At 41.4% G+C, this 12,260-nt stretch overlaps 1 protein-coding gene across 1 annotated transcript; it reads left to right on the top strand.

Moving 5' to 3' along the window:
• Nucleotides 1-8,189: 8,189 nt before the first annotated feature.
• Nucleotides 8,190-11,490, top strand: LOC307135185 (uncharacterized protein). The gene is made up of 5 exons (XM_079831405.1): nucleotides 8,190-8,359; nucleotides 8,663-8,701; nucleotides 8,811-8,921; nucleotides 9,081-9,275; nucleotides 9,529-11,490. The coding sequence occupies exons 1-5, from the start codon at nucleotides 8,277-8,279 to the stop codon at nucleotides 9,641-9,643; spliced, it is 543 nt and encodes a 180-aa protein (XP_079687531.1). The 5' UTR covers nucleotides 8,190-8,276; the 3' UTR covers nucleotides 9,644-11,490.
• Nucleotides 11,491-12,260: the final 770 nt, after the last annotated feature.

Genomic DNA, 12,260 nt, shown 5'->3' on the forward strand with positions numbered 1-12,260 from the left:
GAAATGTCTTTTCTGTCTGCTGATCTGATGTTTACTACTGTAATAAATATGAATGTAACTTTTTAATAAGCAGGGGAAATTCACGACTTGAGACAAATAACCATTTACATGCTTAGGATATTTGCATTGTAATAATAGGGAGACGTAAGATATAAAATTGTGTCTCCTTCCTTAGGCAATGTTTTCTCAGTAAAATCGACTCGGTTATGAACATAACCTCGGTTCCCTGAGAGTAGGGAACGAGTCTTGCGTTAGCATAACGCAGGGGGTACTCCGTATTTCCTCGAGACTGAAGTCAATTTTATCCTTAAAATTTTCCATATAAAACGCAGTGTAGCTGCACAGTACACCTAGCCGAGCGCAGGTGCGTGCTGATTGGCTATGCTGCTGCAACTGCAGGCAACCTATGGCGAGGTGGCAGCACGGGGGAAGCCAATGAGATGTCTTCTTTGTTCCCGCCCGCAAAGCCCACCTGAATTTGCATAGCAAGCCTATAAAAGGCCCTGCCGCGCCATAGGGACTCAGTTCATAAAATCAACTGAAGAGGTTATGTTATGTAACCGAGACGTTCCCTTTCGAGAGAGTCACTCGTCTTGCGTTAGCATAACACAGGGGGACCGTTGTAAAACGCTGTGCGTGCAGATCTCCTTAGCCAGGGCGTAAGCCCTAACCGACTAGGGAGAATGAGCCCCTAAAAGCCGACCATAGTGGGCTTTCTAGGGGGTAATTGTGCATATGCTGGCCAGACATATTCGGGCCGTATAGAATGTAACCAGACCGTGTCGGGCTATATGATGCTTATGAATACATACAGGGTGATACCCTTACTATGTAGAAAACACACCTGCTTGCAAGGCAGGGACATCTAGGTTATAGAATCTGATAAACGTGGACGCAGAGGCTCAGCCTGCCGCCACGCAGATATCTTCTAACGGTATGCCATTAGACCAGGCCCATGACGAGGCCATGCCTCTCGTGGAATGAGATCTGACGCCTATAGGTCAGACGAGACCTTTGGCTTGATAAGCCAGCGCGATAGCGTCTACTATCCATCGTGATAATCTCTGCTTCGTGACCGGGCTTCCTTTAGTGCAGCCCCCAAAGCAGACAAATAGCTGTTCCGACCGCCTATAGGCTGCGGAGCGCTCTATGTACATTTTGAGGGCCCTGACTGGGCAGAGTGTGCTCACGCCTTCCTCGTCCTGTGAGGATGGCAGCGTTGATAGAGTGATCACCTGTGCTCTGAATGGAGTGGAAAGCACTTTAGGTACATATTCATGCCTTGGTTTGAGGATGACTTTGGAGTGGAAGCGCTCGTTGAGAGGGCGTGTAGGTCGCCTATTCTCTTCACGGACGCGAGGGCCAGCAGAAACGCAGCTTTGAGTGAAAGGTGCTTTATGCTTGCTGACTGTAGCGGTTCGAACGGGGGCTCCTTCATTGCTTATAGGACTATAGAGAGATCCCATACAGGAACTGTGAGGGGGCGGGCGGGTTAAACCTTCTGGCTCCCTTAAGGAAGCGCACTATGAGATCGCACTTTCCTAATGACTGCTCCACCACCTGCCTGTGATACGCTGCTATTGCAGCCACGTATACTTTGAGCGTGGAGGGGGAACGACCCGCGTCCAACAGCTCTTGTAAAAACCGGAGCACTTCTGTGACCTCACATGTATGTGGGTCCAGGTCCCGTGTCTCACATCAGTTTGAGAAAACCGACCATTTCAGTGTGTATAGCCGCCTAGTTGTCGGGGCTCTGGCCTCTGAAATGGTTTTCAGTATTTCGACCGGGAGGTTCCTCGGTAGCCATTGATGGCCCATGCATGAAGGGCCCATAAATCCGGTCTGGGGTGCCAGATCTTCCCCTTCGCCTGACTGAGGAGGTCTTTCCTCAGTGGTATCGGCCATGGGGCTGCATCCAGCATCTGGGTCAGATCCGCATACCATAACTGGCTCCTCCACAGTGGAGCTATCAATAGTATTGCATGTTTCCCCTCCGCGATTCTCCTGATTACCTGAGGTAACAGTGCGATCGGGGAAAATGCATACAGAGGGAGGCTGGGCCATTCGTGGGCAAGCGCATCTCTGTCCTTGGAGAAATATGTCGGGCAGTGGGTGTTGTCTTTCGAAGCGAAAAGGTCTATTTCCGCCTTCCCGAAGACACTCCATATCAACTGAACCGTTTGTGGGTGAAGTGACCATTCCCCTGGGGGAACGTTGTTCCTGGATAACATATCCGGCCCCTGGTTCAGAATTCCCGGCACGTGCGCTGCTCTCAATGAGCTCAGGTTGTGTGCTGCCCATTTCAAGAGGCGTTCTGCCATGATATGCAGGCTGCAGGAGTTTAGAGTTTATAAATGAGACTACTGTCATGCTGTCCGAGCGGACCAGGACATGTTGTCCCTTTAAGAGTGGAAGGAAAGCTTTGAGTGTTAAAATCACCGCTCTCATCTCTAGACAGTTTATGCGTAGCCTCTTCTCCTCTGCTGACCACAGGCCGGAGAGTGGCTTGCCCTGATGTAGGGCACCCCAACCTAAGTTGGATGCGTCTGTCGAGACTACTTTCCATCTCGTGGTGGCGTCTGCGCTCCCCCCTGACTGGTACCAGTCCTCCACTAGCCAAGGGGCCAGGGCTCTGATGCAGCCGTGGTTCACCTTGATGTTGAGCCGGCCTGCATGCCATGCCCAGGTCGGGACACGGTACTTCAGCAAGTGCTGTAAGGGGCGCATGCGCAGCAAGCCCAGCTTGAGCACAGCTGATGCAGAAGCCATCTGGCCTAGCATCCTCTGGAACTTCTTGAGAGGGACGTACGAGCCCGTCTTGAACGAAGCTGCCAGACTCTGAATGGCGCGCGCTCGACGTGACGTCAGCTGTGCTCTCATTAGTATAGAGTCTATGTGCACTCCCAGAAAACATGTATTCTGGGACGGGGATAGCACACTTTTTTCAGTATTGATCCTGAGACCCAGGCCTTTCAAGTGGCTGAGGAGCCAGAATCTGTGCAAACGTCCACAGTGGAGAGTGCTGGGGAGAAGGAAGACTTGGCGCGGGCTAAAAATGGCGCCTTCCAAGCTTTGGTAAGCTCTTCGTGAACTTCCGGGAAGAAGGGCGCGGGTCTTTGAGGGCATGACTGGCGACGACCTTGAAGGAATCGCTCATCCAATCTGCTCCTCGCAGGCTCCTGAGGGTGGGACCTCGAGAGCACGCGCTCCAGCTCCGCGTCAGCCCTTGCCCTGACACTTGTGGCGGCCTGTGTCGAAGCGGTGTGCTCCGAGGCAGAATCCGATCACTCACTGGTTGAAGCTGGTTGGGAAGCGTCGCTGGTTTCCTCCTCTTGGTCCTGACGGGGTCCGCCAAAGGAGACCGAACAGGCCATAGGAATGGACGGCTGCTGTTCCTCCTGTGTGGATGTAACAGGAGGGTGTGCTGCACGTGGGGAAGGGTCCGGCGTGCGAGCACATGGCTGTTCCGGCTGTCTCTGGTTGCTGCGCTTTTTACTGCGCGGAGCAGACGAGAGTGCAGGCGGAGCGGGGTTGTCTTCGAAAATGGCAAGCCGAGCCCGCAGGCCGGGTCTGCAGTGCCATTTTGTCACACTCTGGGCAGCCGCCCTGGTAGAGTGCCGCCAGGGTGTGGTCTCGGCCGAGGCACACCGGGCAGATGATATGAAGGTCCCCGCTTGACAGAGGGCTTCTGCACGAAGCGCAACGAGACTTTTGTAACAACGCTCGTGAAGTGGAGATAAAAGGATATAGAACGCCGGATAGCGTAGCTGGAACACGGCGTCTGAAGGCGGATGGCTCCGACGTCCTCAGAAGATGCTCGGGTTCCGCTAAGGTGCTTCTTCGACGGCGACTTCAGGTCCGGAGATCAGCGAAGTGAAGAGTCGCTGAAGGAGATTTGAACTTGATTTGAATTTGAGTCCCTATGGCGAGGCAGGGCCTTTTATAGGCTCGCTATGCAAATTCAGGTGAGCTTTGTGGGCGGGAACAAAGAAGACATCTCGTTGGCTTCCCCCGCGCAGCCACCTCACCATAGGTTGCCTGCTGTTGCAGCAGCACAGCCAATCAGCACGCACCTGCGCTCTGCTAGGTGTACTGTGCAGCTACACTGCGTTTTACATGGAAAATTTTAAGGATAAAATTGACTTCAGTCTCGAGGAAATACGGAGTACCCCCTGCGTTATGCTAACGCAAGACGAGTGACTCTCTCGAAAGGGAACATATAATTTCCTATTAATTCAATAGAACGTGTGAGCTTACTAGGGAATACCAATATGGCGGTACGGTGGCTTCACTGTTCGTCATGTGCAATCCAGTTCTCTATATAGATCAGTGGCCGGGACTTAATTTTGACCATCGGGCATCCCGTAGGATGAAATAACTTTTTTTAAATAATGAAAAAATTCAGTATATATATTTTAAAATCTCATTAATAAGACATAATTAACAGATTAATCGACTGTCAAAATAATCATTAGTTGCAGCCTTAGTTACGACTCTCTGATCCTGGGTCTGCAGTCCATCATAAACATATATAGCTATATATATACGTATATGCCTCATTAGTGACTGTTTCTATGGGCTGCTATATGTTAGCAATCCGCAATTTTCGAACGGTCAAAGCCGGTCATGAACACGCATTGTGAACATTTCAAAAGTTGCATGTGTGTCTGTTATACATGTATGAATATCTATATCTGCAATAGACTGAAGCAGATGATTTTATACAGGAATCTAGATTTAGTTTATCATAAATGGTAGATAATTCTGCATGCTACAAAATATTGGTTAAAGATCTTAACATTATCTTAACATCATTAATATTGTTGTTCATCAGAGAACCATACAGACAGATTGCTGAGCTTTTAATGAAAGGCTGTGCAGTTTTTTTTTTTTTTTATGCTAGTGATGACAGCATCTGAAGTTTTGACGCGTGTGTTGACCGTAAAATATGAGGCGCCACGTAGTAAAACGGTGGCGCGTCGACGTGCCTGGAGAGGTCGAATGAGGGATCTACGTATCTATGCCATCCATCTGAAAATGGAAGTCAATCACGGAAAGTTGTTAAACTTTATTTTATTCATATAAAGTTTATTTTATTTCGATGTATTATTTTGTTTTATTACCATGCATTATTCCACTTCCACCTCCGTGATATTTCAGTCCGATTCGGTATACCGACATATACATATATACATATACATGACATCGCAGATAAATTAAACTGTTATTAACTTAAATAATCTGAGGCACTTCATTTAAGGTGACCAGATTTCTGAAATGGAAACCGGGGACATTTCCTATTTGAGTGGTCAAAATATCACTAAAATCTCATTTGTTATTATCCTTTAAATAAAAAACAGGGACAATACATTTTTGAATGTTTTTTTGCTGTTTGTTGTAGTTGTGGGCTCCCTTTATTATTATTAACATTAGGCCTAATAATTATTATGATTTAGTTTGATTATTAGGATTTTTGGTCTGGATTTAATACAATTCAACGCACCCGCAAAAACAAAACAAAAACAATGAAAACAGTTAATAGTAACCAACCATTGTAAAGAACAAGCAGTTCAAAACAATATTATAATATGACTATAAACACATTACAAAAATAAAACAACATAAATATGATAAATAAAACTATTTAACACATATTTAAACATTTTATTTGTTTTCAATATTTTAATTTTCACACGTTTATATAGACTATATAAATTATTTATTTTTACTTCAAATGTTTTGTTACGTTTGTGGTTGAAAATAACTCTTACTATCCTTAATTGGTCCATTTTAGGCTTAATTTAAGTAGAAAGTATGTGTATTCTGCACATGTATTTGTTGCAAGTGTAATTGTTTAGGTTATTTTATAGTTAAGATGGTAATCACTGCTTTGCGACTGCGGAACTTTTGGGGACAAAACAATCCCGCAAACCGTTGAGCCTCTGTTAAAAAGCACATACAAAATGTATTACTTAAATTTAACATGAATAGTTAGTATGTTACTACCTTTAAAGCGATAATGATGTTTCTTTTGATATTTGATAATTGTGCTCTGCTCTGGGGTACGTTCTTCATGAAGTAGAAGCGGCGGCGCGCGCGCGACCAAGTAGAGTCAGCGTATCTCACAGCGCCATCTGCTGGTGAACATAATCAGTACACGATTATTAACTATAACTATAACCAGCAGGCGGCTGCTGTGTGTTGGTTGGGCACTTCTTTTTGCAGTATATCTGCGGGTTGTTTTGAACGAGCTGTAAAACGTGGACATTTCCGGGGACAGCTCCAGTCGGGGACAGAACACCGTCCGGGACTGTCCCCGGAAAACGGGGAGGTCTGTTACCCTATTATAAAATATTGACTGGATTTGCGTTTTTTAGTCCAGTCAACATTTGCAATTCTAAATGTTAACTGGATTTGAAAATATCAATTAACTGAATGTTTTTCAAATATATTTCTGTTGACTTAATAAAATATGTCTTCTTACTGTAACTAACCACAAGAAATAAATTAGTTCAACATATATTTTTTTGCTCTTCCAACATTTTATTAATTGGCGTTTTTAGAGTGTACCTCTGTGGAAACGAGCCATTAGGAGCTCAGTCCAGTGGTGGTTCAACTTAAATTAGGCTACCACCTATAGCTACAGCCCCACCCCCCATCCATAGTGGAATGGTAGCCAACACAATGCGGTTTATGATCGAATCAGAAAATAATCATACATTCGAGAGAAAGAGAGAGAGAGAGAGAGAGAGAGAGAGAGAGAGAGAGAGAGAGAGAGAGAGAGAGAGAGAGAGAAATCGCAGATCATAAGTAAACATAAGACACTGAAGAGACATTACACGTCACATCCTGATGTCACGTGTCTTTACGGGATCTTTACGGAATGTGTGATTATAGAAAATAACTGGCATTGTGAATGAGCCAAAATCAAACGATCCCGGGACACATCATCAGTGTATTTTCCAGAATCTCTGTGTGAAAGTGGATTCTGGGTCCTTCATATTCCTGACAGGGGCCCACTGAAAACTTCCCACTGACAAAATAGTTAAGGTTAAAACTGAAGTCGAGTCTGAAGTCAAGACATTAAAATGCTATTTGAGTCAGAGTCTCTGACTCGAATGCCCATATCTGCATGTCATAAATCTTAGACATCTATAAATGTTTGATTGTTGCTTGAGTGTCCAAATACTTTTTGCAGTCACTGTTTGTACATTTGGTTCCATAACTGGTTTGTCAAGAGATTTTTTTTACAGAAGAAATGTGAAAGAGGGAGCACCTTTCATTTTCCATTTAGGACCTTGTTCCTCCTGCAGTGACATACAAATGAATGCAAACAATGTGATAAACAGGGTAACTGAAAGTAATGACTTACAGTAAGAAACCTGTTCATGTTCATATCCAGACGTCAAAGCCTCCGGACATGCTGGTGTTCATTACTATTTAATCTTTGACATAATAAATTAAAGCTAGTTAATTTAAAATATATTTTTAAGGCAGTCGCTTCTGAGTACATAAAAAAAAGTTACTGAGTTACTTTACTATCTTCTATAACATCTTCTATCTTCTATAAAAATTATGTTCATAATAACGAGATTAAAGATCACCTATCAAAATTGACTCAAAAACTATCTAAAATCAAGTTTATGGATAAAGTTCATTTTTAAATATATGTAGTAAATAGAAAAAAAGTATAAATAAAGGAAATTATGTGGTAATTGAATGTTTTTGCCAAAGATAATTGTATTGACATGTTTGAGGTATTTTTCCGTCGAATCCTTATTTCACAATAAAAAGGCACTTATTGTATTGTAGCCAAAGGAAAAGTAGATTTGACAACACTAGTTTTCTGAGAAGTCTTGGTAACACTTTATTTTACAGTATCCATAATGTTGAGTAAATTATGCATAATATTATGCAACTAACCGTAAACCAACCCCTAGTTTTAACCCTAGACCTATGTTGTTAATATTACTCACTTAATAGTATAATTACTATAGACACTCTAAAATGAAGTGCAACAAAGTCTTTAAGAGTCCCAGAAAACAGTTGGATATTAACTGTTAACAATATTGGATCTTAACTGTTGCGTCATTTGCACCTGATATCATAAATGGGACTTTTCGGTCTGCTGTGAGAAAAAAGGAGGGGCAAGAAATGTATTCACCAGTGGAATCACAGTCCTTACTATTGCCCTTCTTTAGTGTGTTACATACGTGTTGAGAGCACTTCAGACACACAGCACAAATCATTCTGCCACAGATATCATTTGAGAAATTATGTCTGGTAAAGAAATTGCCTGTTTTTCAGGTGCTGCGCAGAACTCATCACAGGCATGGTATCCAAGTTACAACTACACAAGGTAAGTTTAACATGACACTATATTTCTGTATTTCTTCAAAGATTTCTTCTATGCTTCCACCTGTCAAAAATGAAGAGTGCTAATGTTTACAGTTTTAAAACATTACTGCCTGTTAACAATTTTCATTTTCAAGGACACCCCATTAATCCAGAAGAAGTGTCTAGCACTTTTGTGTGTTTTTTTTATATTTTATAAATTGTGTTTTCAGTGAAAATGTTTTTTATTTTAATAAATAGTGCCTATTGAAAAACGTATTATTATTATTATTATTATTATTATTTTATTTTAATTATTATTTTTTAGCCTACCGAGTTTAACCAGTTCAGCAACGCTGAGAGCCAGGTACAAATGTTCATTCTTCTACATTTTCCTTGATGAATATTCATTGTTTCATTTGATACACCAAGGATTGAAAATGTGTTGAAATTCATGTTGATGTTTGTGTTTTCAGAGAAGAAGTAGAGTTATCATACATTTATAATGTGCACAACTGGAGGGAAATTATGGTAACCGTCCTTCCGTCGACCTGGTCAGCCAATACATCACTTGAGTTAAGAAACAGGTATCATTTCTTAATTTTGCACTATTGTTTTAGTGTTGTTTTATTGTTTATTGTCAATTTTTGCACCTTTTAAATGTTTAACAGTATTATTCTTAGTAGTAGTAGTAGTAGTAGTAGTATTTGTAATATTTTAATTTATTTTGTAATTTTTTTTTCCAGTTCCTTATGTCCAAGTGAACCAAAATTGGATGACAATGATAATCGTGTTGGTGATGATGGTAATAATACTGATGATGAGGAGGGTGATAATGAGGAGGAAGATGATGATGATGATGATGATGATGATGATGATGATGAGGAGGAGGATGGTGATGATGAACCAAATAAACACAGCGCCAGATCTGAGGGAGCATGGTAATACATTTGACATTAGATCGATAGATCGATAGATAGATAGATAGATAGATAGATAGATAGATAGATAGATAGATAGATAGATAGATAGATAGATAGATAGATAGATAGATAGATAGATAGATAGATAGATAGATAGATAGATAGATAGATAGATAGATAGATAGATAGATAGATAGATAGATAGATAGATAGATAGATATTAAGTATTAACTAAGTAAGTAAAATTGCGATTTTGTTTTGTTGTTAACAGGAACAGAGAGGTGTTGATGTTGGTCTTCGGATTGCTTTTTATTTTTTTTATGTATTTGTTTGGTTGTTCCAAATACATATGCCCTGGACAAATGAACAATTTTTGTTTTTTCTGAGTTATAGACAAATGAAGCATGTTACTCCCATTACTCTGTGTATATGCTCCAATGGTAGCCTTTATCATTGTTTATCATTGGTAATAATTGTGTGATATGGTTGTTCTGAGTCATTTTTTTTCTTGATTTAGGGTTAGGGTTTTGGTAACATCTGGGTTCACCAAACATCCACCGCCTATATAACAATATATACAGTTGTGAGAAGTATGTGTAAGCTATGTTCTTAAGATAGCTTTTACTTTCACAATTGCATGTGACTGACAATATGTTGCCACAGTCCCAACACCCAAATCTGTTCTTTATAAAGGTCCAAGTCACAAAACACATTCTATATTTTCAGTTATATTATTTTCTTATTTAAAGGTCCCGTTTTTCGTGTTTTTTGAAGCTTTGATTGTGTTTACAGTGTGCAATATAACATGTGTTCATGTTTCATGTGTAAAAAAACACATTATTTTTCACACAATTTACACCGCTGTTTTCACTGTCCTCAAAACGGCCTGAGAATTTCCTCGTTCTATGAAGTCCCTCCTTGAGAAATACGTAACGAGTTCTGATTGTGCCAGCGGTTCCCGTGTTGTGATTCAACAGCAGCTTAGGGCACGCAGAGCGCACGTTACCGGAAAGGTCACGCCTCTTACCATAACGGGGAGATGAACGCGCTCAAACTACAGCCCCTGAAGGCCAAACAAAGGTGATTTGACTCCGGGATGAAAATAACAGCGTCTGAACGACATGGCGACAAACGCAACCGAACCGAACCGAACGCAACACTTCCTCTTCTCCACGAGGGAGCAACAAGACCACGCCCCCTTTATCGCGTATTCTTGTGGGCGGAGGTTAGTCAACAAACTGTTCTACTGACGTAATTAAAGCAGGATGTACCGGGATGTAGTCCAAACCGGCCGTTCGCTGTAGGCTTTGAAAGGGAACTTCTGTTAAATAAAATATCTCGCTTGGCATTGAACTTTGAGCTTTATAATTTTACAGGTATTATTTATGCTCTAACAGCAACATTACACACTAACTAAAGTTTGAAAAATAGGATCACGAAGAACAGGACATTTAAGGATTCCAAATATGAGATCACAACAGTTTATTGATCATGGTTTAGTTTAAAGGGTGGGATTTTTTGTATGTTGAGAATTGATTGGATGGTTGTTGTTTGCTATTGGTCGACATCATGTGAGTGACAGGTTGTCCCGCCCTCGCCAGTAAACATGTCATCAGAGAAAAGGTGACAGCGCAAGAGGGAGGGGAAGCTATGTTGATTACCACGAGGGAACATGGCTTTAAAAAAAGTTCATTTAAAACTCATAGGCCAACTGCAATATTCCATTAAAAAAATTTGAATTGTGATTTTTGATTTCATGGTGGCTTTAAAGCCACACTATGTCGTTTTTCGCAGCTAGAGGTCGCCTATTCAAAACAAAGGTGTAGCTTGATAGCGCAGAGATTGAGCGCAGAATCTTGGGAGTTCCCTTGTCGTCTTCACCTCACAGCCAGTGGAAAAGAATCAGAATGGGACGCGGGCAGAAATCATGTTCATGGATGAGATTGCGTGACCGAGTGCTGTGGGAGCTGAACGAGTGTGATACACGGCGACAGCAGCGCTGTTGATCATATTAGATACATTTGAGCTGCTATGAGACACTTGTTGCACACTGCAGTAAGCTAGATTGATATTTTGAATATCATATTAATAAATGCTGGATGACTTGTGTTGCTAAATTGCGTGCTGTTAATTTTAAAACATATTGTATGATGGAGAAAATGCTGTATTATTGTACAATAATTCTGTATATAAATGAATCCAAATAGTTGTTCCCTTGTCTAATAAAAAAAATAATATATTAAAGCGGCTTTGGTGTTTCCATGTGTTCCATGTCAATATGATGTCATTAGCCGTGTTTCCATTAAAGATTTGCACACAACTTTTGCTGTATTTTCTAAATGTCAATAAAAAACTATTGCGAAATGACAGCGGTTCCATTAACCGATGTTATGCTACTAAACCAGAGTTTTTTCCTCTCGCGATAAGTCATTCAAAAAATCTTGGCAACAGATGTTGGTAGGTTTAGCCTACTTATATCCCAGCCACCGGTCTAGCCATTATTTTTAATTGAAGGGAGCCGCCATGTATGAGGCTTACCTGGGTGTTTCTGGGTCCCTCCTATCTGCTTCAAGGTCTTGATGAATTGTGGCATTTCTTTGTTTAGCATTCAGTATTCTTGTACATTCTTTTGTCTTTTAATAAAGAACTCTCTCTCGTCTTCTGTCCAAACACTGCATCATCTTTAAAGAATGATCGACTTTTACTTGCACCAGGTGGCCTGTAAATGCGAGAATTTTTGTTTTTTTTTCCATTGCAGGTTTGCAAAATATTCCTTTTTCGAATTGGCTGATACATGCGATTTTTTGTGATAGGCCTACATGGGAGTTTTTGCAAATTTGATATTTACGTTGGGTGTATTTCATTTCTCTGGTTTTAAACATTCTTGGGAAAGTGTAAGTACACAAGTTAACAAAATATAGAACATTTTTCTAGTGGTTTTTGGATATTTGAATCCAAAAGTCTTACATATTGTGCCTTTAATATGAATCATCACGCGAGCGC

This window comes from Gobio gobio (genome assembly GCF_949357685.1).
Source record: "Gobio gobio genome assembly, chromosome: 12".
NCBI classification, from domain to species: Eukaryota; Metazoa; Chordata; class Actinopteri; order Cypriniformes; family Gobionidae; genus Gobio; species Gobio gobio.

What these genes read in the sequence shown, in the direction of transcription:
- LOC307135185 (XM_079831405.1), top strand. Translation starts at nt 8,277, where the DNA reads ATGTCTGGTAAAGAAATTGCCTGTTTTTCAGGTGCTGCGCAGAACTCA. An exon ending in CCAAGTTACAACTACACAAG is followed by an intron (nt 8,360 to 8,662) that starts GTAAGTTTAACA and finishes ATTATTTTTTAG; the next exon opens with CCTACCGAGTTTAACCAGTT. An exon ending in GCCAGATCTGAGGGAGCATG is followed by an intron (nt 9,276 to 9,528) that starts GTAATACATTTG and finishes TGTTGTTAACAG; the next exon opens with GAACAGAGAGGTGTTGATGT.